Source organism: Prionailurus viverrinus, chromosome E1 (genome assembly GCF_022837055.1).
Source record: "Prionailurus viverrinus isolate Anna chromosome E1, UM_Priviv_1.0, whole genome shotgun sequence".
Taxonomy (NCBI): Eukaryota; Metazoa; Chordata; class Mammalia; order Carnivora; family Felidae; genus Prionailurus; species Prionailurus viverrinus.
Window position 1 is genome coordinate 50,620,596 of NC_062574.1, and position 24,097 is coordinate 50,644,692.

At 62.9% G+C, this 24,097-nt stretch overlaps 1 protein-coding gene and 1 long non-coding RNA gene across 2 annotated transcripts; both read right to left on the reverse strand.

Annotated features, from left to right (window-relative positions):
- Window positions 1-269: 269 nt before the first annotated feature.
- CBX4 (chromobox 4) lies at window positions 270-5,978 on the reverse strand. Its single transcript, XM_047832861.1, has 5 exons — window positions 5,813-5,978; window positions 5,623-5,666; window positions 4,408-4,473; window positions 2,097-2,163; window positions 270-1,830 (listed from the first exon to the last, which is right to left on the reverse strand). The coding sequence occupies exons 1-5, from the start codon at window positions 5,879-5,881 to the stop codon at window positions 412-414; spliced, it is 1,665 nt and encodes a 554-aa protein (XP_047688817.1). The 5' UTR covers window positions 5,882-5,978; the 3' UTR covers window positions 270-411.
- A 9,762-nt stretch (window positions 5,979-15,740) lies between these two features.
- Window positions 15,741-17,357, reverse strand: LOC125151605 (uncharacterized). Its single transcript, XR_007146882.1, has 3 exons — window positions 17,046-17,357; window positions 16,783-16,866; window positions 15,741-15,948 (listed from the first exon to the last, which is right to left on the reverse strand). It is a non-coding gene; the product is annotated as an uncharacterized LOC125151605 (long non-coding RNA).
- Window positions 17,358-24,097: the final 6,740 nt, after the last annotated feature.

The window sequence follows — 24,097 nt, forward strand, 5'->3', positions numbered from 1 at the left end:
CACCACGTACAAACGGGAGTAAAGTCTGCACTTGACAAGTTAGCACGGTTAAAATATAATACTATAACTCTGAGACCGAGGCGCGTGGCTGCCCTGTCAGTCCCGGAGATCCACGGGGGGAGGGGAGGTCCAGCGCGGGGATGGGGCAGGTGGAGGGGGGCGGCGAGAGACCCGCAGGCACCGCGTGCAAGGGGCCAGTGCCGGGCCGGGGGCGGGCCCCAGCCAGGAGCCGACGACGACGACGACGACGGCGGCGGGACGACGGGACGCGGATTCTGCGGCTCCGGGCGTCCTCACTTCGGGGGGCAGGCCCGGATCTCCCGCAGCTGGCGAGAGAGGAGGAATCCGCCCCTAGGCACCAGGTGCTAAGCCACCCGCGGGGATGGCGCTTCCCCTTCCGAAGCCCTCTGGCTACACCGTCACGTACTCCTTGAACGTGACGGTGAGGCAGTTCGCGGTGACGTCGGTGATAATTATATTCCCAAAGAAGGGCTTGAACTCGCTCAGCGGCTCCTCGGGCTCGTCCTGGGCCTCGGCTGGAGGCTTCTCGGCCGCCGTCACCGGCGCGGCGGCCGCCACCGCCGCCGACGCCGTCGCAGGCGCCTCGGGCTTCACTTGGAGGGCGCTTGGGGGCTCTCCGGCCTCGCCGCGCGTCTTGACGCAGCGCAAGTCTATGGGCTCGTCCAGATCCGAGTCCAGCAGGATGACCTCGGGCTGCGGGAGGGCGGCGGTGGGGGGCACGTCGGTGAGGTGCTCGGCGGCCGGGCTGCCCCCCAGGCAGGTGGGGGTGCTGATGCTGCGCGCCGTGAGGCGCTTTTTGCAGGGCTCGCGCTCGCCGTGGGTCTCGGAGAGGCAGCGCTTGCGCGCGTGGGAGAGATTGAGGCCGACCGAGTGGTGGTGGTGGTGATGGTGGTGGTGGTGGTGGTGGTGGTGGGAGGGCGGGTGGGAGCTCCGGGCCGGGTCCCAGGCCAGCAGGTCGGGCTTGGTGGTGAGCTGTAGCGGCTGCTCGCCGAAGGCCTCCTTGGTGGGGGAGAGCTTGCGGGAGCCGGCGTCCTGGGGCTGCGGGTCGCCGGCCCCCGGCGCCTCCTCCTCCCTCCTCTTGGATGGTGCTTCCGCCTTCTTCTCGTCCGTCCCCGCTGCCTTTTTGAAAGTCCTGTCGGCCGGAGGGTGGCGCTCCTCGGCGGCCCGCTTCTTGTGGCTGGGGGAGCGCGCCTCGCCCTCGGCTGCCTCGCCGGACTTGATCTTCACCGCCTGCATGCCGTTCTCCATGTATTTGCTCATCACGATCACGATGCGTCCATTCTTGTTCTTGTTCTTGACGATCTTCATCTTGCCCCCAATCCCGTTGCCCGTCACCGCCTCTTTGGGGGCCGGCGTCATCCCGTTGGGGGGGCCCTTCTCGGAGCCCTTGCCCGGAGCCCCGGCCGCACCGGCCAAGGGCTTCACGGCTCCCAGGTAGCCCTTGGCCCCCGCGCCGTGGGCCCACTTGTCCGGCGGGTGGCTCTTGGCGCCCAGGTCCGGGCAAGTGGGGCTGGGCGCCTCCTTGTGGCCGCCCTGGTACTGCAGGTCGTACATCTTGGGGTCCGGCTGGTAGGGGTGGTGCTTCTTGCTGTTGAGCTGGTAGTAATACTTGCCGCTCTTGCCGGGCGGGGGGGGCTTGCCGGTTCGCTCCTTGCTGTGGGGCTGGTACTGGTGGTGCTTCTTGCTGTTGAGCTCGTACTGGTGGCCCTGGCCCTTGCCCTGAGCGCCCAGCTCCAGCTTGGAGCGGTTGTCTGCGGAGGAGTCTTGGAGTCCAGTCAGCACGTTGGAGCGACGGGCAAAGGTAGGTACCTGGGGGAACGAGGCGGGGATGGGAGGGGGAGGTGAGCAGAGGGACGAGGCCGGGCCCAGAGCATGCCTCCAGCGTCAGGAGTGTCCCAGCCCCCACCGGGTCAGCAGCTATGTTCCAGGGGCAGTGTGTTGAAGGTCAAGTAGAAAGGAAGTGCACTTGCGTGCTCTGGAGGAACTCTCCCTGCCCTCTGGGCCTGGAGGCAGCTCAGGTGTCAAGGTCAAGGGGAAGACCAGTGGACAGCCCTAGGACCAGCGAGTATATTCACCTGCACCACCAGCGGTTTGGGCTTCGGCCCTCTCTTCCGATATCCCATCAGCTGCTCCTGCCGTTCCCTGGGGGGAGGGAACAGAGGGCGGCGCTATTAGCCTCGGGGTCACCTCCCTTCTTGCTGTGTCCAACCTGAGGTGACCCCCGCTCCCCCCACCCCCCCCCCCTTCCCCGAGCAGCCAGGCCAGCAAGACCCGGAGGGATCGAGAGCTCAGGGCAGAAGGTCGCCTGTGCCGCCAGCTGGGCGCCTCGGTCGGGTCCCAGAGCCCCACTCTGTGCTCACACCGACCCTCATCTGACCAAGGGGTCCTCCAGGAAGGGCTCCCCCACGCCCGATAGCCGCACCTGAACTGGCGTCCCCCTCCTCCGCCCGCGCAGCCTGGCCTCTAGGTCCGGGAGGCGGCAGCTGGGCGCCCACCGCTTCAGGCCTGTGGCCCTGCACCAAGTGAGGTGGGCGCGGGGGTCCAGGGGAGGTGCAAACGAGTCCAACGGGGTGTGCGCCCGAAGTGTCCCACCCCGTCGGAGGCACGGATGCTAATGACCTCATTAAGATTCAGATAGCGAGTGCCGCCGGCAGAAGGGAGGACTCGTTTTCTTAAAGGCCAGGCACTAAACAGGGGGAGGGGCTGCGCCCTTGTTTACACGACGGCAAATGAGCCAATTAGGGGCTGGGGGCGGGGGCCGGCAGCCGAGGCCACGGCCTGGCCAGGTTCGCAGCCACCTGGTGAACCGGCTCTGGGTCGGCTTGGGCGGAGCGGCGGGGCGGGGCCGGGGCGGGGCGCAGAAGCACCTCCTCCTCGCCGAAGCTGGGCTCCCGGCTGCCTCGGTTTCCCAATAATTAACAAAGCCCACCAGAGGTGGCACTGGTCAATACAACTGCCGGGCTTCCGCCTGCGGCCTGGCAGAGGGGGACCCGAGGCTGGGGGTGGGGGAGGCAGATCGTCCCAGCACCGCCCCCAGCCTTCCACGGGAGAAAGGGGTGCCTCCCCAGCGTTTGCTAAAGTTGCAACCCCTTCCCGGGTCATAAACGCGCTCTCCAGCGACCCCAGGCACCCTCCTGCCCGTGGGCTAACCCAGGGGAGTTCAGCCATGCCTAGGGGCCGGGGCCGGGGCCTGACTCCAAAGTTGCGTGGCATTGCAACAGCCTGCGTTTTAATTCTTCGGGGACCCATTATGCAACATGGCATCAGCCGCTGACATGGTTACAGGGTGGTGAACTCCCAGGTGGAACCGGGGCAGGATCCCTTCTCGGCGCCCCCCTGCGTCGCGGGAGAGCAACTTCCCCGCCGGCGGCTCTCTCCCAGGGTCTAGAGTTTACAGTTTTAGCGCCAAACGCACCACAGGAAATAATGCAAAATAAAAGGGGGAGGGGGGGATGGAAGGCAGCGGGGTGGCCGGGCTCCTGGACTCCGGCCGCTCCTCCCCTTCTCGCCCGCCCTCCCCCCCCCCCCTCCGTCCTCCCCGAAACAGAGAACCACAGCCACCGGCGGTGAATCCAGCCGCAGCAGCTACAGCGTGACAAACATCTGTGCGCACCAGGATGAGCCCCTCGTCAGAAGCCACCCCTCCGCCACCAGGCAGCTCCCATCCCACACACCCTTTGGGCCCAGCTCCCCCTGCGCAGAGGCTGGGGACAGACACCCACCAAGTGGCCCAGTGGGGTGTGTGTGTGTGTGTGTGTGTGTGTGTGTGTGTGTGAAGGGCACCCGGAACCAGACAGAATCTACCCCCTGCAGATCCCAAGCTCCCAGGGGGTCGAAGGTTGTGTGTGTGTGTGTGGGGGGGGGGGTTAAGGCCTTCTCAACTTTTCTCCAGCCCCCAACAGGTTAAGCTCAGTTCCGTGACGTCCGGCGGTTTCACAACGCCAGCTCCCTCGGCGCTGCCCCGCGAGGGGCTACTGCCAAGCGGCCAGTGGCTACAGGAAAGCAACACCTAGGCTCTGGGGGTGGGGCTCCAGGGTTGCGACCAGAGGGGGGCCCGCGGGGAGCCAGGAGCAGCCTCGAGGTCTCCGGGCAGCGGCAGGGCCACCGGCGCGCACCCTTCTCGAAGTTCCCCCAAAACACAAGCCTCGCCTTCTCCGGGCCCCGCCCCGCCCCCACCCCGGGCTGCCGCAACCGCCAAGGACGTTGGTTAGCAGAGCCGAGGCCGCAGCCCTGCCTGTGCAGGCCGGTCGGGGAAGGGGGCTCCCGCCTCCCCCCCACCCCCACCCCCCGCGGCCCGCTCCCTCTTTCCCATTGCCGCGTGGCCCCCTTTCCCACTCTCCCATATACGGTCACGGCTGCGGGCGGCGGCGGCTGGGGGACGCTCACCTGTTCTGGAAGGCGATCAGCAGCCGGGGATCCAGGATGTTCTCCTCCGGCTCCCACGTGTTATATCTTGCAAGGGAAAAGGGAGGGGGACACGGCGTAAAAAAAACCGAGCCAGCCTTGCAGCCTCCAGGTGGGGAATGACATAAGACCCCACTCTGTCTCCATGAACCGAAAGCTATTTCGCTGTGGATGTGGGGGGTGGAGGGTAGATTTCTGCAGGCCTGACACGGTCCCCGACAACCCCCCCTCAAGTCAAAATAAACACACAAGGGCAGGAAGAAAGGGGAGGGGTAAGAAAAATGAAACTAGCCGTTTATTTTGCAGTTGTCAAGAATTTTAAGCATGTTACTGCGACATGTTCCAAAGCCACTTTGCTCACCAGGAACCCTGCGTGCAAAGCAGCCGAAAGGCAAAGTCGCAGTCCCCCCCTCCTCTCCCCAACCCCGAGTCTCCGCGAGGGCTTCAGCTGTTCTCCATTTGACCCCTAATCCGATCACCGTCAGCCAAGCGGCCCCCCCCAACACCCCCCTCGCAGCTCTGGAGCCCGGTGTCACGGGCAAGCACCCCCAAATACTCAGCAATATAAAAATATGCCTCTGTGTGTGTGTGTGTGCGTGTGTGTGTGTGTGTGTGCGCGTGTGCCTGCGCGTCTGTCTCCATCCGGTGCCTTCGCATTTCAAATTAAAAAAAAAAAAAAAATCCCCACCAAAAGCGCTGCAGTGACAGTTCCCAACATTTTCTGCCTTTTTTCTTCCTCTCCCCGCACCACTAGGAGGGAAGAGGCACACAATTGCATTTTCGTCGCTTTTTAATTTTTTTTTTTTTTTTTGGTTTTGCAATATGGAGCCGTTCGGTGGAGGGAAAGGGGAAAGGAGCCATTTTCTGCTGCACATCAGTCAGTGCCTGCGCCCTCCCTCCCTCCGCCGGCCTCCCCGGCTCGGCCCCGCGTCTCTCCAGCTCCTCCGGCTCCTTTTAGTGCATAAATTAGTGATGGCATTTCCCGGAGAGCGGAGCACAACACAGGGCGCCGGGCTCGGGCTCGGCGGCTCGGCTTCCCCAGTGCCTGCCACCGACTTCCCCACCCCCTCCTCCCTCCACCCCACCTCCACCCCGCCTCCCGTCCGCTCCCCCCACCACCCCACCAGCTCGGCGGTCCGGAGCCCGGGAGCCCCGCGCCTCGGCACCCCGCGCCCCCGCCCCTCCGCCGCTACTTACTTGGGGGACCAGCCTCTCCATTTCACCAGATACTCCACTCTGCCCTGAGGGGGGAAGAGACAGCACTCCATCAGCTTCCGCGGGATCCCCGGCCCCGGCCCGCAGCCTCCCCACCCCCTCCCCGCCTCCTCGCGGGCCGCTCCGGCCGCCGCTCCCTCGTCGCCTCGCCGCCGCCCCCGCGCCGCCCTACCTTGCGGATCCGCTTCTTCTCGATGCTCTCCACCGCGAAGACGTGCTCGCCAACAGCTGGCAGCTCCATGGCCGAGCCGGAGCGCGCCGGGGCGCGGGCGGCCGGCGCGGCTGCAGACGCTGCTGGCTCCTGCCGGCGCCCCGCTGCCGCCCCGGGCCGAGGCGCCCCTGCCGCCCGCGCCGCCCGCGCCGCCGCCGCCGCCGCCGCCGCCGCCGCCGCTCTCCCTGCACAGCCCGGCCGCCCGCCGCTGCCCGCGCCCGCCCCGACTCCCGGCTCGCGCTCGCTCAGACAACTGAGCCCGGGCCGCGGCTGCACAAGAACTCATGCAAATCCGGACGTCAGCGGGCGGGGCCTCGCCGGGCCCAGCTCGGCGTCAGGGGGCGGGCCGCGGCCGGGATTGGCGCAGCCGGGCCTACCGGAGGCCCCGGGCCTGGGCGGCGGGGGGAGAAGGAAGGACGCGGGAGGGGGCCGGAGGAGGAGGGCGCCGGGGAGGTGCAGGGGGAGGGATCGGCGGGCCCGGGAGAGGGAGGGAGCGGGACCCGGCGGGAGAGGTGTGTCGGGCCGAGGGCGCGGGGGGGTGGGGGGTGGGGGGGTGGAGAGCTTGACAGGGCCGGGAGGGCTCGGCGGCGACCCCTCGCCCGCAGCTCGGCGCCTGGGCCTGCCCCTCCGCCCCTTTCTCGGTGTGCACCGCCCAGGGACCCCTGCTGGGGGCCACGGAAGCATCCACTGCCGTTTCCAGTTGCACAGAATTGCGTCATGTGCAGACACGCGGGGAGCCGCCGGCAGGGGGCGGAATAGGGGCAGGGGCAGCTCGCGGCCCCCCGCCCTGCGTGCCCCGCCCCGCGAGGCTCCCGGCATCTAGGAAGGCGAGGCACGGGAGAGAAAAGGGCAGGGAGAAGAGGGAGGACGGGGTTCACAGGATCGCCAGGGAGACCGGAAAGAAGAGACGAGGAAGAAGAGGACGGGAGCGGCCAGTCTGGGGCCCTAGCGCTCCGGAACCTTACCAAGAAGGGGGCTCGGAGTCCCGATCGATCGCACCCCAGATCCTGACAGGCTCCCAATGTACCCTCGGCACTCTCCTCGGTGGGGCAGGGGTTGGAAGCCTAGTTTCCAGCAAAGACTCTTCCCCACCCCCGAGGCCAAGCAGGACGAGAGGGGGAGACCACAGAGGGGGCGCAGGGGATGTCCACATCTGGGCGGGGGACCGAGGGGGACTTGGTGGGGTCCCGGGAAAGGCATCGAAGGAGAGAGTGGGGAGGGCGGAGAAGAGGTTCAGGCTGAGCAGGGGGCCGATCGAGGCCGCACAAAGGGGAGCTGAACGCAATGGCCAAGGAGCCAAGCGTTCGGCAGGACTTTGCGTCCCTGGTCCCCGACAGCCAGCCGAGCTGAGCGAGGCCCTCCTGACGCAGGCTGAGAAGACGCTGAGTGTGAAGTTTAGCACCTCCGGCGGCGAGACGGCGCGTTCGGCGTGCCGCTCCAGCGTCCGGCTGGGGGAGCTGCTGCGCTCCACGCGGCCTCCCGAGGGCGCCGCCCGCGGGGCTGCGAGCTCGGTGGGGTCGCCGCGAGGGGTGAGGGGACTTGGGGAGGGCGCAGGAGGCGCGGGGCGCGCTTGCCCTGGGGTGTGTCCGGGCCCCCTGCTCCAGGCCCCTGAAGGACCGGGAGCAGGAAGCTTGCGCAATCCCTTGGCTGAGCGTCCTTGGAGAAAGAAAATGAGCAAAAGCCGAGCGAGAGTGGAATGAGCGAGGGGGGCGGGCAAAGAGCCATCCGGGTCTCCGCTCCCGCCCTGACACACGTCCCGGAATGCTGGGTGGGGACTGCGCGGGGGGCTCGGGAGAGCCGGGGAGGGCTGAGGGACTGAAGCGAACCCCCAAGCCTGTTCGGGGCTCGCCTTCTCCCAGGAATCCGGGAGAAGCCTGGAGACAGTCTGGTCTTTAAGAACGCACTCGCCGACTCCACTATCCCACCACCACCTCGCAGCTCCTGCGGCGGTGGCCTTTCCTGGTGCGTCGTCGGCCGCTGCCCAAGACGACCAGCGTGGCTCCTCCCTTCGAGTGGTTCTGGGAGTGTGTGTGTTGGGGGGGGGGTGGTCTTCTGGCGGCGTGAGAGAGGGGCTCGGTCTGCAGTGACTGCTCTCTGACAAGCTCGAGGCACAAACCCAAGATTCCTCGAGGAGCGTGGGGGTGGGGGCGTGCGGCTGGGGCTAAGTGGGGCCGACGCCTGCCTAGAGTCCACGGGTCGCGGGGTGGGGGGGGGCGGCTCTCGGGGTTTATAGACGCTGGGGTAGGCGGAGTTTGGGGGCAGGGGGGACACAGGGAAAACGTTTTCCTCCTGTGTTTCGGGCGTTTTTTTCTGACACTCTTGGCCAGGGCGAGGAGCTCTCGGGTGAACAACTTAACTGCGGAAGGGGAAGGGTCCCCGAGGCTGGCGCGGGGAACGCTGTCAGCGCGACAGTCACTCTCACACGTAGAGCCAGCCGCCAAGCCATAGGCGCTTTCAGTGTGGGGGGAGGTCCGCAGCGACCCTGTCCTGGGCAACCCCATCGTCCGGGTAGGGGCCGAGCTTCCCGACACTCCGCCTGCCCCCTCACTAGAAAATCCCCTGGAAAATCTGTCTCCAGTGGGTGTTTCCGCGGCATCCTGGTCTCACTGCTGCAGCCTCTGCGCCGCCAGGGGCGTCGGACTCTGCCCTTAGCATCCAGCTCGCTCTGCCCCCGCACCTCCTGGGCGCCTGCTCTGGACCCGGACCTCCGGGGCCACGCGGCGGCAGCCGGTGCCCCGACGGCGACTTTGCGCAGGAGCCGGGCTGGGCCTGCGGCCGAGCTGGGGAGGAAGGGTGGCTCTCGCCGGCCACTACAGCGGATCTTTTCTATAGCTGTCTGTGTGGCGGTGTGAGCAGCCGCCAGGCTCCCCAGATGGCGGGAGGGGAGGCCCCCAAGCTCCTCAGAAGCCCGGGGAGTCCCCGGCCGCCCCCACTCCTGGCCTTTCTGCGCCAAGTGTCCGAATTACACAAACGCGGGCTGAAAGCGGCGACTCGCTCCTTCGCGCGGTTATTTTGTCCTCGAGGAGGGTGGGCGGATAAGGAGAGAGGCCAACTCCCAGAGCCCCGGCCTCACCTCCGGCTGGGCTGGCCTGGCCCTAGACCACCCCTCACCTGCCTGCGTGTGTGGGGAGGAGCTCAGATCGCAGAAACATCAATGGGCTGCAGGGAGGAGGCATAGACAAAATCAGGCATGGGGGGGGGGGGGAGGAGGGAACGGTGCAGGAGGAGCCGGGAGCGCCCCGGAGGCTTCCCTGATGCGCCCCACCAGCCCCTCCTGGGAAACCTCCCAATGCCCCCCCCTCCATTCCACCCCGTCTTGGCCCCTCTGAGGGAACCAAAGGCGAGTGGAGCTCAAACTCGGGATTCCCAGAGCCTTCAGCTGGGGCCCCTGCCTCCGATCCGGGATATCCCGAGCCCCTCGGGGAACCCCGGAGAAGGGTCACGGGTCCGCGCATTTGACGCTGCCCCCTTCCAGCCAGGGACGCATTGCGCCCCTGGGTTCCGCGGAGGGCCAGAAACCTTCCGGGTGCCACCTCAGGCTGGGGCCCCCAGGGGCCCCCAGGGGCCCCAAGTGAGGAGCGATGCTGTCTCGCTGAGCCACAGCCTCACTCATGGAGGGGAGAGGGCCGAAAGAGCAGACCCCGGAGAAGCCGGAGACTCTAATGGCCCTGGGCCAGAGGGTGGTGAGACTCGGGGTCCCTGAAGGGTCCTGAGCCACACCGACCCAGGGAAACAAATGACTTCGTAAATCTTCTCCCTGAATGGACGCTCTCTGCACCGAGAGGCCCCTCCCGCCCACGGAGCCCAGGTCTGAGTTCTGCCGGGAAGGGGCCGCCTGTGGCTTCCCCGGCCAGTCCTACACTAGGAAAGCTCCCCAGCTGGTGTGGCTTTCTAGGTCCCTGGAGGTGGGTTTCAAACAGCCAAGGGAGAATTTACTAGCACAACGGCTACAAAATCTACCCAGGCTTTAACAAGAGCTCATTTCTCCCCTCTGTTCTTAGTTGGTGGAACTTGTCTCTGACTTCAGCGCTGGCGTTCATAATTCTGCATTTTGAGCGGTGACTGACCCGGTGGGGCTGTGCCTGGGGGGCAGGAGGGGAAGAGCGGGAGGCGGTGTGGGAGCCCTGCACTCCGCCTCCCTGCACCCTCTCGCAGGGATGGCTTTGTCCCCAAGGGCGCCCCTCCGCCCTCCGTGTCCTCGTCCCCGCGTGTGTGCTCTTTGTCACACCGCCCGCGAAAGGTCGGCTTTCTTTTGGGTGGCGAAACCCCGGATGGCCCCGCGTCCCTCCGCAGCCGGTAGCTCGGGGCTGAAGCTGGGGCGCCCGGTGGGAGGGCCGGGCAGGGTGCGCGGGCGGGGCAACGGGCCCGGCGCGCCGCGAGGTCGTGGCCCCTTGGCAGGTCCCGGGCATTCCCGGGGGCCACACCCGCGCCCGCGGGGCCTCGCCTCCGCGTTGCGGCCCGAGGGGGTCGCAGGCGCCAAAGCGCGACGAGCGGTGTTCTGCGACGTCGGCTGGCCCACCCCCTCCCCACGTCAGGGCAGCCTCCCCGGGCCCGCCCGGAGCAGCCCACCCGACCCCCGCCGCATGCTGGGTCGCGGGGCTCCCGCCGGCCTGGTGGTTTGCGCCCCCGGGATCCATATTTCAAATGCGATCTTTGGAGCCGCTTCCACCGCCCGCCGCCGCCGCCGCGCGCTCACAACGGCCTCTGCGTGCTGTGTGTTTTTCATTTGGGGTTGGTTTGCCCAAGGTCTCCCCGCGGGCCTCCTCTGCCCGCGAGGTCGCCCCTCCACGTCCGCCCCCTGTGTTTCGCTCTCGGGTGCCCCCGTTGCGCCCCCCGAACCCAGCGGGGCCCACACACAGGGCAGATTTCTTTCTTTCCTTTTTCCAAACGAGAGCTGCTTCAGCAAAGCCGGGATTGACATGAAAATCGCCAGGCGGACCCCAAAGTGGTCGCCAGCCGCAGCGCAACCCCACCCCACCCCCCTCCCGGCCCAGCGCGCGCCCCCCTCCCCGCCTGGCGGCGCGCCGAGGGGGAAGCGCGCGCCCGAGAGGGTATTTGGTGAGGCGGGGAGGAGCGGGGGTGGGGAGGGGTGCCGGGCGCCGCGGGGCCGGGGAAGCCGGGCTCGCTATCGTGCCCCCCACCGACCCCGGAGTGGCGGGGCGGGCGCGATCGGAAGGGCCCGGTGCGTCTCCGCCTCCCAGGCTGGCTGGGAGCCGAGCCCGGCCGCGGCCCGGAACCGCGAGGACGCTGCTCGGAGGCCGCGTCCTGCGTAGCCCGAGCGGGGGAGGGGGCGGAGGCTCGGGAGCCGCGGCCGCGCGTCGCCAGCCAGCCGATCGATCCCCAGGGGCGGGAACGCGGCGAGCCCCCCTGGACATCTGGGGGGGGGGATGTCCCTGAAGGATCGAGGGGCGAACAGAGGGGGTGCTCAGGGATCCCGTGACCGTGGGATGGCGGCCGGGAGGGCCCAGACCGAGCACAGCTCGGCCTGCACCGGGGGGCCCGGGGGCCGGGGGCGGGTGGTAAAGCCTCGGGCACCCCCCCGAAGTCCCATAGATTCTGCATCGGGCCTTCGATTTGCCCACTTCCGGAGTGGAGTCCGCCTGCCGCGAAGCTTCGTCCCTCCGTGTCCAGGCCCCCATCGCCGCCCCACCCCCACCCCACCCCGGATGACAAGGTCGTCGGACGTGATCACCCGGTTCTTACCCCTCACCCGCCCCCCCCCCCAATCCTGATAGAAAGGAGTATGTGTCCCCTTAACACCACCTCCGGAAGGATCCCCTAGGTCTGTCCAAGAAGTCCCCTTCCCCAACTCGTTCTGTAGGGCCGTTTCCTGGGACGGTCTCTGAGGACCCCCGAGGGATCCCCTTCGGCTCCCGGGGTGGGGGGCCGCCCCAGCCACCGCCTCACCTGCCCGAGCCGGCGCCCAGGCGGGGCCGGGGCAGAGGAGCCGCGGAGCCTGCACCCGCTGCGCCCTCCCCTAGGGGGCGGGCTCCCCTCGGGCTGGCGGGCTGCTGGGGCCTTGGCCAGGGCGGCCCTCCGCGCCTCTCCCGGAGCCAGGAGGGGGAAGCGCGCGCAGGGCCAAGTGGGGGTCTCGCTGGAGAGCCCCGCGCGCCCTGCTTCTGCCCCCTCCCTTCCCCATCGCTCTGGCTGCGTGGCTGTTCCCTTTCCAGCCAGAAACCACGGGACCCAGAGCGATTTTGAACCCTAGGAGCCCCTGCACACCTAGGACCGGACGTATGTCAGCGTGAGCGCCAGTGTTTCCCCACCCGGCCCCTTGCGTCGTGCCCTTCCTTTCATACACACACATTTTTATTCGAGGGTTTTGAAGGAAATCCCAGGTCAAGAGCATCACACAGGTCCTTGTTCTGCTATCAAAGGGCCAAGAAGAAGCAAACTGATGTTACAGTGCAGGTTTCCCTAAGGCAGCCCTACTTAAGGTAGGAATTAGTGACTGGGGGAGCCTGGGACAGGAACCCCACCAGGGACTCTCTTCCCTAAACTGAGGCTCACTAAACAAAAGTGGCCGTGGCTGACAAGTGGCACTATTTCAACGTGCCTGACGCTTCCCTGTAAGGGATGCTTCCCTGCCTTGTGCATGGGAGAACACTAAAGCCCGAAGCGATGCCCCAAGCGGGCAAAAGGGAGCCCCAGTCCTCCTCTGGTGGGGACAGTGGCCTTGAGGATGGCAAGAGCTAGGTTGGACTGTGTCTTGAGACGATTTGTAATCACCGAAGTTCTGGATAAAGTTCAGATGTTCTGTTTCTCTGGGCTCAGCTACTCACTGACGAAGAAGGAATGTGGCGAGTGGAGCCCTGTGTGCGGCTGGGAGAGGGTGTGAGTAGGTGCACACAGGCCCAGCCCGCCCCTGTGCTTCTGGGCAGGGACACTCCTCCATCAGGCCCACACCCCAGGGCCCGCAATGCTTTTAGGGATCCCCCAAAATCGTTCTGATTTTTTTTTGGGGGGGGTAAAAGTTGTTTATTTAAAAATTTAATATTTAAAACACGTGTCATGTAAAATTTACCATTTTCTCCATTTCCCCCCATTTTTAAAAACTTTTTTTCAAGTGTTTATTGATTTTTGAGAGAGAGACAGACAGACAGACAGACAGACTGTGAGTAGGGGAGTGGGAGAGAGAGAGGGAGACACAGAATGCAAAGCAGGCTCCAGGCTCTGAGCTGTCAGTGCAGAGTCTGATGTGGGGCTCGAACTCATGAACTGTGAAATCATGACCTGAGCTGAAGTCAGAGGCTTAACTGACTGAGCCGCCCAGGCGCTATTTTTCCCCATTTTTAAGCGGTGCTGAGCACATTCGCATTACTGTACCAGCTCACCATCATCCCTTCGTCCTCCCCCTAACCAGAAACTCTGTGCCAATTAAACATTAATTTCCCATTCCCCCTCCCCCAGCCCCCGATACCCACGGGTCTATGAGTTTGACTCCTCCAAGTACCTTATATAAATGGAATCCTACAGCATTCGTCTTTTCTGTCTGGCTTATTTCGCTGAACAAACATCCTGTCTTCAAGGTCCATCCATATTGTAACATGTGTCAGACTCTCCGTCCTTTTTAAAGCTGAATAACATTCCATTGTATGTATATCTAATTTCTTCTATTCTTTTATTTTTTATTTTATTTATTTTTAATTTTTTCCCCCTCATTTCTTTTAAAATCAGAAAAAGAGGACCACCAGGGTGGCTCGGTTGGTTAAGCCGCCGACTTGATTTCGGCTCAGGTCGCGATCTCCTGGTTCGTGGGACTGAGCCCCACACCGGGCTCCGTGCTGACAGTGGGGAGCCTGCTTGGGAGTCTCTCTCTCCCTCGGTCCCTCTGCCCCTCCCCCAGAATGCAGGCTCCTGTCGGACCACCGGGAAATAACGCAAGGCCTGCCTTTCTTTCCTTCTTTTATTTAAAGGGTTCAGGTCTGCAGGGCTCAGACCCAGCTCTGGCTCTGTGGATTTCTCCCGGATGTCCATCTGGCCTGTGTCTGCGAGCTGATTGCCTGTGATTTGACAGTAATGATTATAATGGGGTGATTTTGTATTCTTTGACTCATTTGGATCGGAAGGTTCAGAAACGGATCCACGCCTCCCCCCTACCCGCCCCCGCCCGTTGCTTTTGAAGCTGCTGGTTTTGTTTTTGTTTTTGTTTTTTTGACTCCAAGAAAATGGCAGCGCCTCGTGGAGGCAGATCCATATAGAGAAAGGGTGTTTCTCTCTTTGAACCTATTGGTGATTGCGGGTTTCCTTTTTTGGGGCTGGTGATAAAGAACAAGTACGGTAGATGCCACAAAATATTGCACAGAACCAGAGAAATATTGCTGCCGGAGTCTACGTGGGAGAGAAGTCTTTCTTGGAATCCTGAAAACACCTACAGCTGTAATGTACGCTGAGCTAGGCGGGGGTCGCTCGCGCCCACACCCTGCTGATGTGAACTCTTTGAATTCCTTCTCCGTTACCTGCTGGCAAAGACACATTCTCGTTTGCACGAAGCCTGACTCCTGTCTTCTTTCTCCAAATAGGCCCAGACAGGCCGACGGACAGATGGACACAGATACCAGGCTTCAGGGGTGAAAGCGATTGGACCAAGGGTGCCTTCGCCCCGGATCACTTGCCACGGCATCTCCGCCTGACCTGGGGTGTCCCCTGCCGCCCGCTGGCTCTTGCACGTGGCAGGAAGAGGCTCTGTGCTCTGAGGTGGGACCTGCGCGTGTCCCGGACAGGTCCCCAGAGTGGCTCTGGTTTTCAGAACATGGTCTGTAGAGCTGGTGCCTGTCATCTCTTTTCTTTTCTTTTTTTTTAAATCTTTTCTTAATGCTTATTTATTTTTGAGACAGAGAGAGACAGAGCATCAACGGGGGCGGGGCAGAGAGAGAGAGGGAGGCACAGAATCGGAAGCGGGCTCCAGGCTGTCAGCACAGAGCCCGACGCGGGGCTCGAACTCACAGACCGCGAGATTGTGACCTGAGCCGGAGTCGGACGCTCAACCGACTGAGCCACCCACGCGCCCCTGGTGCCTGTCATTTCTGCACAGCATCGGTGACGGTGGTTTTTTTTTTTTTTTTTTTTTAATTTTTTTTTCAACGTTTTTTATTTATTTTTGGGACAGAGAGAGACAGAGCATGAACGGGGGAGGGGCAGAGAGAGAGGGAGACACAGAATCGGAAACAGGCTCCAGGCTCTGAGCCACCAGCCCAGAGCCCGACGCGGGGCTCGAACTCCCGGACCGCGAGATCGTGACCTGGCTGAAGTCGGACGCTTAACCGACTGCGCCACCCAGGCGCCCCAAGGTGACGGTGTTTTCACGTCGCTCGTTAGAAGCCTGGCGAATTGCAATGCAGACCCGCAGCTTCCCCCTAAACTCAGACCCTCCAACCGCACAGAGGAGTGCCTAGACCTGCCTGCCACTTTGGGATTCCTATCCCCGCGCCCTCCGACCCCTGCCCAGGGAAGACCAGGGTTAAGGTAGAGTGTCTAACAGCAGGCAGGCAAGGGCTTTACTGTGAAGTTCCTGAGACCGGGGTGGGGGTGGGGCACAAAGGAGGAGGTCCCCACTGCAGAGTGGAAGGGGGGCTGCTGGCGGGGCAGGGAGAGTCCCCCCATCTTGTCCTCGGGTCCTAGCCAAAGCACAGGGCTCTGTCCCTCCTTGGGTCAAGCAACCAGGCCGGGAGGGGAGGGAGGTGTGCCTTTAAGACCAAAGACGCGCCGTGTGGGAGAGGTGCTTCTGGAAGAGCCGGGCTCCAGGTTGCCAAGGTGAACCTGTCAATAGAGTATTGAACAGGCCTGTCTGACTGGCTGTAATTGTATTTCAAAACAGCCAGCTTCTGGCCTTCCTCACCCGTCCCAGAGCACCACAGACAGGATCCCAGCTGGGCACCGGTCTCCCGGGACACAGAGCACCCACCTCTCCAAGGGCAGGGAGGTCGGACACAGAAGCGTCTCTCCTCCCACACTCCTCCTCCGGCTTGTGACCGGGAGCCACACAAAGAGAATGCCCGCTCGCTGGAGTGAGTCCTTCATCCATAGGGCCCTGCCCGGGCGGGACCCCCTCATCAGGTCCTCCTGCCCGCCCGCTGGCCCCGGCACATCCAGCGGGGCTGTAGGACAGAATGAAAATGGGGGGCCCCTTGTTCAAAAATTATGAACAGCCTCAAGATGACAGCATTATACCAGCGTGGGTCCCTTGTGCGCTCAGGCCCCGTGGGTCTGTGCAGATCCCACGCCGTGAAGCTGGCCCCGTCCCCGCCCAGGGCAGCACCGGGTCCGGTCTCTGCTGGTGCTCCGTGGATACAGTTCTCTTCCTCTTTGGTCTCTGCCTCCTGCCGGGTCTCAGTCTCTGGGCCCCAAGCCCACCGGTCACCCCGTCCAGCAGTCAGAGCCTCAAAAGAGGCCAGCTGTCCCGATAATCCTGTCCTCCCTGTTGGGGGAGACTTTCGTGGTGGCCCTGGGGCCAGGCGTCCAGCTCTGGCCAAGAAGACCGGGCAGGGGGAGTTAGGAGAGGGATGGGGCAAGGCAGGTGTGGCTTCCTCTGTCCGGAACCTGCTAGGACGCTCCCTGCTGGGGTGCTTACGCACTCAGTCACCCTCCTCCGTAACAGCTGATGGACATAACACCTCCCTCCCTGGCGCCTGAGCCACCAGGGCAGAAGGGATTCGAGGGGTCTGGCTCACAGGACCGTCAGACCTGGTCGTTTGGGGCTGTTGGGATGGGGGAGACCCGGGCAAGTTGGACACCTGCGGATAGTTCCCTCCGCCGTGAGGTGGCAAGAAAACAACATCATCAGACCCGGACCCGTGGGGCTTCCCTTGACATTCCCACCCCCTACCTGGTGACCCCACGCTTCGGTTTCTTTGTCTGCAAACACGAGATAGGACCTCAGCTCAACACCCCTACAAAGGCCACCAAGGGCCCGTGTGACCTGACCCCGTCACCTTATTCTCCTCTGGCTTTCCTCCTTGCACACTGTGCTTCAGCCACTGGAGCCTCAGGGCCTTTGCACTGGCTGTGGCCACAGTCTGGAACAGATACATTCAATAAACCTCTCTCTGCGTGGTTTCAAGCTACCAGACACAGCACCCCCGTCCCCAGCCCCCACCTAATGTCCTCAGCTCTTCTGAAGAATTCAGACTTCACGATGTCAGGCTGTCTTGGGAGCTTTTCCCTTCCCCCCCAATTTGCAGTAGCCCGATCGTACCCCGTCAGCGATGGGACCCGTTCCGTTCCCGTATCTGGCAGCATTCACCCGTGTCTGCGCGCTGACCAAGGTCCACCGTCCATCGAGGCCGACAGTTCCCCTTTAAGTGGTAATGCCTCGTACCAACTTTTCCAAAGTATCCCGGTGATATTTGTGGAGGGTGATCCTGCGGGGATGCGTGCCCCACCCTGGCGTCCTGGGTGCTTCCCGTGGCCGTGGCCGTGGCCGTGGCTCACGCGGCCCCCAGGTTTCCGGGTCTTCCTCCGTCAGGATGGCGTGTGGGCAGACGAAGCGCCAGATGTCATCTTTTCAGTGCGCTGTTCCTACGACTGTGACCGTGGCACGCGCCCCCCCCACCCCCACCCCGTGCTCCCAGTCTCCCTTGGCTCTTTCCAGCAGCAGCACCTTCACCGCTCACTTCCTTCCTCTGATGTGTCCCCGGCGTCCAGAGCGCTGCCTGGCGCGCGGGAGGTGCCCAGCCCCTGCGTGTCAAGTGCGCGTGGAATGAATAGAATTTCCGCAACCAACAAGACGCCGCCGCCACCGGGCTGCTCGAGCTGGCTTGTCCTGGCTCACGAGGGCCGATGGCTCGAACGTTCAGAAACGTTGTGACCCAGGTGTGAAACACGGACGTTATTACAAATTACATTATTTACACTTACAGGTAAAGAAATTAGTTTAAGGACAAAGGCGGCAAATGCCCCAAACTCATTTCTTCCTAAGGATTTCACACCATTTTTTCTTGCCATGTTCTTTTTTTTTTTTTTTTTTTTTTTTACGTTCGTGCCGGAGTCACCCTTGCTGGACAACTGCAGGCAGAGGCCGGCCGCTGGCCCCAGCGTTTGGCAGAAAAATCAGCGAAAGCGGTCCCCGAACCAATGGGTCACATGGAGCTTTCAGGAAAGGCTGTTGTATGTTTTATTATAACTCGCAAATGATATGATGCAGGAAGCAGCCCAGAGAAGGCATTCCGGTTATCGGGAATGGACGGAGTCTATTGGACAAATGAGAGGACTATTTCGGCTCCATAGATGGCCCGAAAGAAGGCGAGGGGACGGGAGGAGAGAGCCAGGCCCGGGGCACGTGGGTGGTGAGAGCCGGGGACCGGGACACCACGAGTGGGCACGGGGCGGCCATGGGGCACGAGGAGGTGCTGGGAGATCTGGCCTGTTGCGAGGGGCCGTGGTGCGGGGAGCACGCAGGCCTGTGGATGGGGAGCACCCTGCAGCCTCCCCTCCCGGACAGGTAGGCTACACACATCCCCAGGATGCCAGACTCCTAGGGCATCGTCCTGAGGGCAAACCGCTCCAGGACCCTGGACAAAGGCCTCATTATCATGGGGGCTGCCCTGTGCTGCTCTCTCTCTGTGTCCTCCCAGATCGCCAGAGGGCCTTGTCTCCCAGCACTGATCACGTCTACTCTTCCCGCCTCTGTATCTGCTAAACCCAACAAGGGGCTGGTCCAAGCCCAGCCGTGACCTTCTTGCGGTAGGAAAGAATTCTTTTGTGTTGTTTGGTTCTTTAAGTGTGTTTGCATAAAAGATGCTTCACATTGGGGGGTCAGAGAGGGCCTCACTGGGCAAATCCCATGTGAATTATGACCTGCATATCGAGCATGAGCCAGGCAGGTAAGGATGGGGGCTGGGGGCTGTTCCAGGGAGGAGACAGCAGGTGCAAAGGCCCTGAGGCAGGCACAGACCGAGTGTGTTCAAGGACCAGAGTGAAGGCAGGGGTGCGAACAGCGTGAGCCGAGTGAGTACGGTGTCGGGGGTGGGGGGCAGATTAGAAGGGGACAAAGGCGGTTTCCCCGGGTGGCTGTGACTGGGAGTGTGCACTTGATCTAATTCCTGTGGAAGGCCTTTAGAGGTTTTTAAGCAGAGCAGTGGGGACATGATTACGTGCCAGCCAGATAACAGGGTCAGGCCTGGACAGGGGACAAGGCTCTGGACTTGAGGGGACACGCCTAGGGCTCCTGGAGGCCCTCTCTCTACTTCGTTTCTTTTGAGAAGCACCTCAGCAGTCCGTCTCCCCTCCAAGGACACGGACGTGAAGATCCAAAGACCAAAACCAGAGAGTGGAGGTGAAGAACACAGACTCCGGGGGCCGGACTGCGCAGGCGCGCATCCCCGCCGGGCCATTTACTTGCCTTGTGACCTCGAGCAACTGACTCCTTGCCCTGTGCCTCAGTGTCCCCGTCCTGGAAAGGAGGCTGATGATGAAATGGGTGACAGTCACAGAGGTTAACTGGGTCGGAGCACTTTGCTCAGTGCCTGTCAGGATCGAGGGACAACTCACGGTCGTTATTAGTCTTACCTGTATTGTTTTTACGATCGCTGTCAGGACGAGGGGGCAGCCAGGCAGCCAAGCCCAGGTCGGAACCCCTGCCCGGGATGAGGGTTCCCGGGGTCGTGGAAGCCGATCATGCCTCCCTGGAGGCTGGCGAGGCCAGAACTGCTGCTCTCTGCAGAAGCAGATGTTGTTCAAGGTCCAGCGGAAAGCTCCAGACCTTCAGGCGCCTCACATTTGGGGCCCATGGAGCCCTTGGAGTCCCTGGGGTCCCGCTGCTCTGCTGGCCTTGATGGGCGACCCCTGGTGCAGGCAGAAGGCTTTTTATCCCGTTTGGCTCACCCTCTACAGGGTCTGTATGGTCCCAGGAAGTCCTCGGTTCCCGAGAACGAGCCTGTCTTAGCCCAGGCAGCGCTGGGCAGAGCAGGTATGGGGTGGCCATGGGGCACGGGTGGGGGGCACTAGGAGACCTGGCTTGTTGGAAGGGGTCGGAGCGGAGGCACACGGCCGTATCTGAGGAGCAGGGTAAGGATTGGGGCGTCTGTGTTGCGGGCTTCGTGTCTTCAGCTCACTATGTGTGAAGACGTTCTTTTAACGCGAAGTCTGGTGCCAGCCTTGGACACGTGGGGTGGCCTGGGTAGCTGGGTGGGCAGGGCTGGGCCAATGCACAACCCCGTCCCTGGCTGGAGGAGCAAGGTGGGGGGCTAAGAGTCCACGGGAGGTGGGCCAGGGTGTCACCGGGCTCCAGGGGAGCTGGCCTGTGAGAGGGCCCGGGGCCCACTGTGTTACGTGGCTGGGATGGCAGGACGTCAGGGTTGCGTTCGGGCAGTCAGGACCTGACTCTGCGAGGTGGCTGCAGGGCTGGGACCTGGCCTCAGGCGGGCAGCCCCGAACCTTCCGGCTGGACGGCATGCTCCGAGGGGCTTTCTTTCGTTCTCTGGGCCTTCGCCCCTGCAGCCAGCCCTCGGGAAGGCCTGGGGTTTGTGGGGTGGTCTGGAGTGAATTAAACAGACACTAGTCCCCATTGTCACAGAGTTTATGGTTTTAGAAGGCGGGGCTCTGTGACTGAAGCCCACGGCGCGAGGGGGTCGTTATTCTCCTCGGCTCTGTGGGGGAAACCGAGGCAAAGGGAGTTGGACCCTTATGCCACAGCTCACGACCTTGCACAGGACACGGATGTGAACTTGGGGGAGCAGCAAAGGTGGCCTCCCATGGGTCGAATAATAGTCCCCCCACGTCCGCCTGGAACCTCAGAATGTGAGGTCATCCTGGATTGCGGGGGGGGGGGGGGGGCCCTACAGCCGATGACGAATGTCCTCCTAGGAGACAGACAAGGAGAAGACGCGCGCAGACATTCTCCTTGCCTCTGGAGCGGAAGGCTCCTGCGGACAGAGGCAGACTGGGACCGCGCGGCCACCAGCCTAGGGACGCCTGTGGCCCTGAGAAACGGAGGAGGCAAAGAAGGGTGCTCCCCGAGCCGTCGTGGGGAGCACGGCCCTGGCGATGCCTTCGCTGACTTCTGCTCTCTGGCTTCTGTGAGCGACTGAGCGGAGTGGGATTTGACCCTGGGGGTGTCGAACACAAAGCCTCCTGTCTCCACCACCCAGCCGGGGAGTCCGAGGCCTTTTCTGATTGGTGGAAAGAGAAGGGCCGCCGATCACGGAGCACCTGCTGCGGGCCAGGCGCCGTGGTTCACGGTCCGTTCAGGACTCAACGCCCGGCCCGTGAGCCCTCCCTTATGATCCGTCTGCGGGTGAGGGGGCTCCAGCCCGGCCCTGAGAACGTGGGGACTCACAGAAGGGGTCTGTCCTGAATACGCAAGATGAGGAAGTCATTAGGTGACGGCACAGCCCTTAAAACCCTGCAGGGCCCCCCTAAACACGTATGTCCAGAGAAAGATCTGGGGAGATATCCCTCTTGGAGTTGTTCTTGGCCCTTCCCTCTGGCCCTGGGTCCCGCCCTCATCTCCAAATGCCTGGGTTAGGGCACCTGTCACAGCTCCGGCCTCTCTGAATCTGCCCCAAATACTGTTTCTCCCTCCCTTCTTCCTTCCTTCCTTCCTTCCTTCCTTCCTTCCTTCCTTCCTCCTTTCTTTCTATACCCTCCACGCCCAACGTGGGGCTTGAACTCATGACCCTGAGACCGGGAGTCACGTGTTCCACCACCTGAGCCAGCCAGGCGCCCCTCATTTCATTGGTGCCCGAACCTCCCAGTTCCTCTCGTCTGGGCACCAAAGGCTTCCTGGCACCCACCTGCCGTCTGGCCCTTCCTCTCCAGCCCCATCTGTCACCCTGCTCCCCTGGAGAAGCCCCTTCCCAGCTGGGAAGCCTGCCCACCACACCGTTTCTGGCCCCGGCCCGCTCAGACCTGGGAGGTAGGTGTTTACAATCCTGCCTCTGACACTCAGCCGCCGTGTGAGGCCTCGTAGTCAGCACCCCAGCCTCGGTTTTCTCATCTGTGAAATGGGGATAAGGTGAAAGGTCAGGGCTCTCAGGCACGTAGGCACACATGTGGCGATTCTTTTCGAAGAAATGCATAAAATGTGAAATACACAGTGACGTTGGCCGTGAGGGGTGGGTGTGATGTGGGCCCAAACGCATTTGTCGGGAGACCGTCCTGTTTGTCATTGTCCCCAACGGGCCCAGGAGGACCGGGGTTGCTTCATTTTACCGAGGACGAAGGCGAGGCTCAGAGAAGCCGCAGGAACTGCTCAGGGTCACTGGGCAGGTGGGAGCCAGAGGCGCTGCTCCGCTCTCGAGGGTCGGGAGCTCGGGGGACTTTTCTAGTGATCGGGAGGGTCCGAGGCTGCACCGTGTCATAGAAACATCACATGGGCCTCCTGTGGGATGTCAAGTTGTCCGCTCGCCATGTGAGAAAAGTGAAAAGCAGGGGGCTCCTGGGTGGCTCAGTCTGTCCGGCTTTGGCTCAGGTCATGGTCTCGCGGTTCGTGAGTTTGAGCCCCGCGTCGGGCTCGCCAACGTCAGCGCGGAACCAGCTTCGGATCCTCTGTGCCCCCCTCTCTCTTCCCCTCCCCAGCTCGCGCTGTCTCAGAAATAAATACACGTTTAAAGAAATGAAAGAAAAAAGTGAAAAGAAACAGGTAAAACTTAATTCGAATGCTGTCGTTTACGAGTCCAGGATATCTAACGTATCGCCATTCTGACACGTGATCGGTACAAAAATTGCTCATGAGGCACGCTACTTTATTTTTGTGGTTTCGTTCTCAGTCTCGGAAATCTGCTATGGATTTCGCACCCTCTCCACTGGCGTGCAAAAGCCACTTGTGGCTGTGGCCTCACCCTGGGCGGTGGCGGGTCTGGGGCCTGGGGACGTAACTTCCAAATCCCGCTGAGCAGATCGCTCTGGAGTCTGGCCTGTTGGGCCTCGAGGCTATTTCTCTGGCTTCAGGCCTGGAGGCCTAAGGCAGCACAGTGGCTGGACCCAGCGTCAGTGGTCGTGTGGTCTTCTGTGTGCCTGGTGTGGTCGGCACGGGCATGAGGCTTGGCCAGAGGGCTTCCTCGGGGCCATAGCAAGTGCCTGCCCTCGGGAGGCCCACCCAGATTGCCCTAGAAAGTGTGATCACTGCCAGGATGTGTGGTGGCCTTCACAGGCACTCATGGGGCTGTCCAACTGGGTTCCTGGATCTGGAAGGTCACATTGCTAATGTGTCTTCTGCACAGGGGGGCTCCCTGGAAAGGCTCCTGTCTGAGGACACGGCGGTTTTCCAGCAACCTAGGAGGCTGGCTGGCTGGCTGACAGGGGCTGCTTCTCTCATGTGCTGGTCACAGGCGGGAAGCCGCTGATGTCAGGGGACCAGGGTGGACGTACCTCCGAGGGGTCTGTGGGATATGCCTCCTGCAGCATCTCTGGGCGGGGCCGGCGCCCCCCTCCCGGCGACTGCTTATCATTGAAGTGGATGCTGTTTGCAGGCAGCTGGGGGTCATTCCGGGCTGCATCCGTGAGGTCAGGTCTGTGCATGTGTCTCCTGGGGGGCGGGGGGGCTGGTGGCCCGGCCGGGGCAGCCCAGTGCAATGCTAGCAGCTGCTCGCTGAGATGTGATGCCCTGGGACCCGGGCAGGGCTCCACTGGCTGCATCCGGATGCCCTGGGATGAAACACCAAGCCTGAGAAGGAGACGGCTCCCCCCTCGCAGGGCCGGTGGGACGATGCCATCTGTGTGTGGGGGGGGACGATGCCATCTGAGGGCAGTCCTCGAAGCACCGACTCCCTCCCCCCCCCCACTGCTCTGCCCCCAGGACATCCTGTCCCTCTTGCTTTGTCCCCTTTCTCATCCTCCCTCTGCCCTCCACCCACAAGCTCCAGCCTCCCCCCAACCTTCCTCCCCCTTTGCTGGGACTCCTCCAGGCTACTCCCTCATGCCCCGTCACGTCCTCGTCCCAATACTGGGTTGAGTGGTGCCCACCCCCATTCGTGCCCATCCGGGATCTCAAGATGGGACCTTGTTTGGAGATCGGGTCTCTGTGGATGTAACCAAGTTAAGACGGGGGCCCTGGGGGGCCCTTGGCCCACAATGACTGCCGTCCTTATGAGGACAGAGAAATTTGGATGCAGAGACAGGGTACAGGGGACAGAGCCACATGAGACAGATTCTGGGGTGATGCACCTCGAGGTCAAGGTCCAAACCTTGCCAGCAAGCACGAGATGCTGGCAAAGGCAGGGAGGGGACCCTGCCCTGGAGGGAGCGTGGCCCTGCCTGCACGGCGACGTCGGGCTTCCGGGCCCCAGAACTGGGAGAGCAGCCATTTCT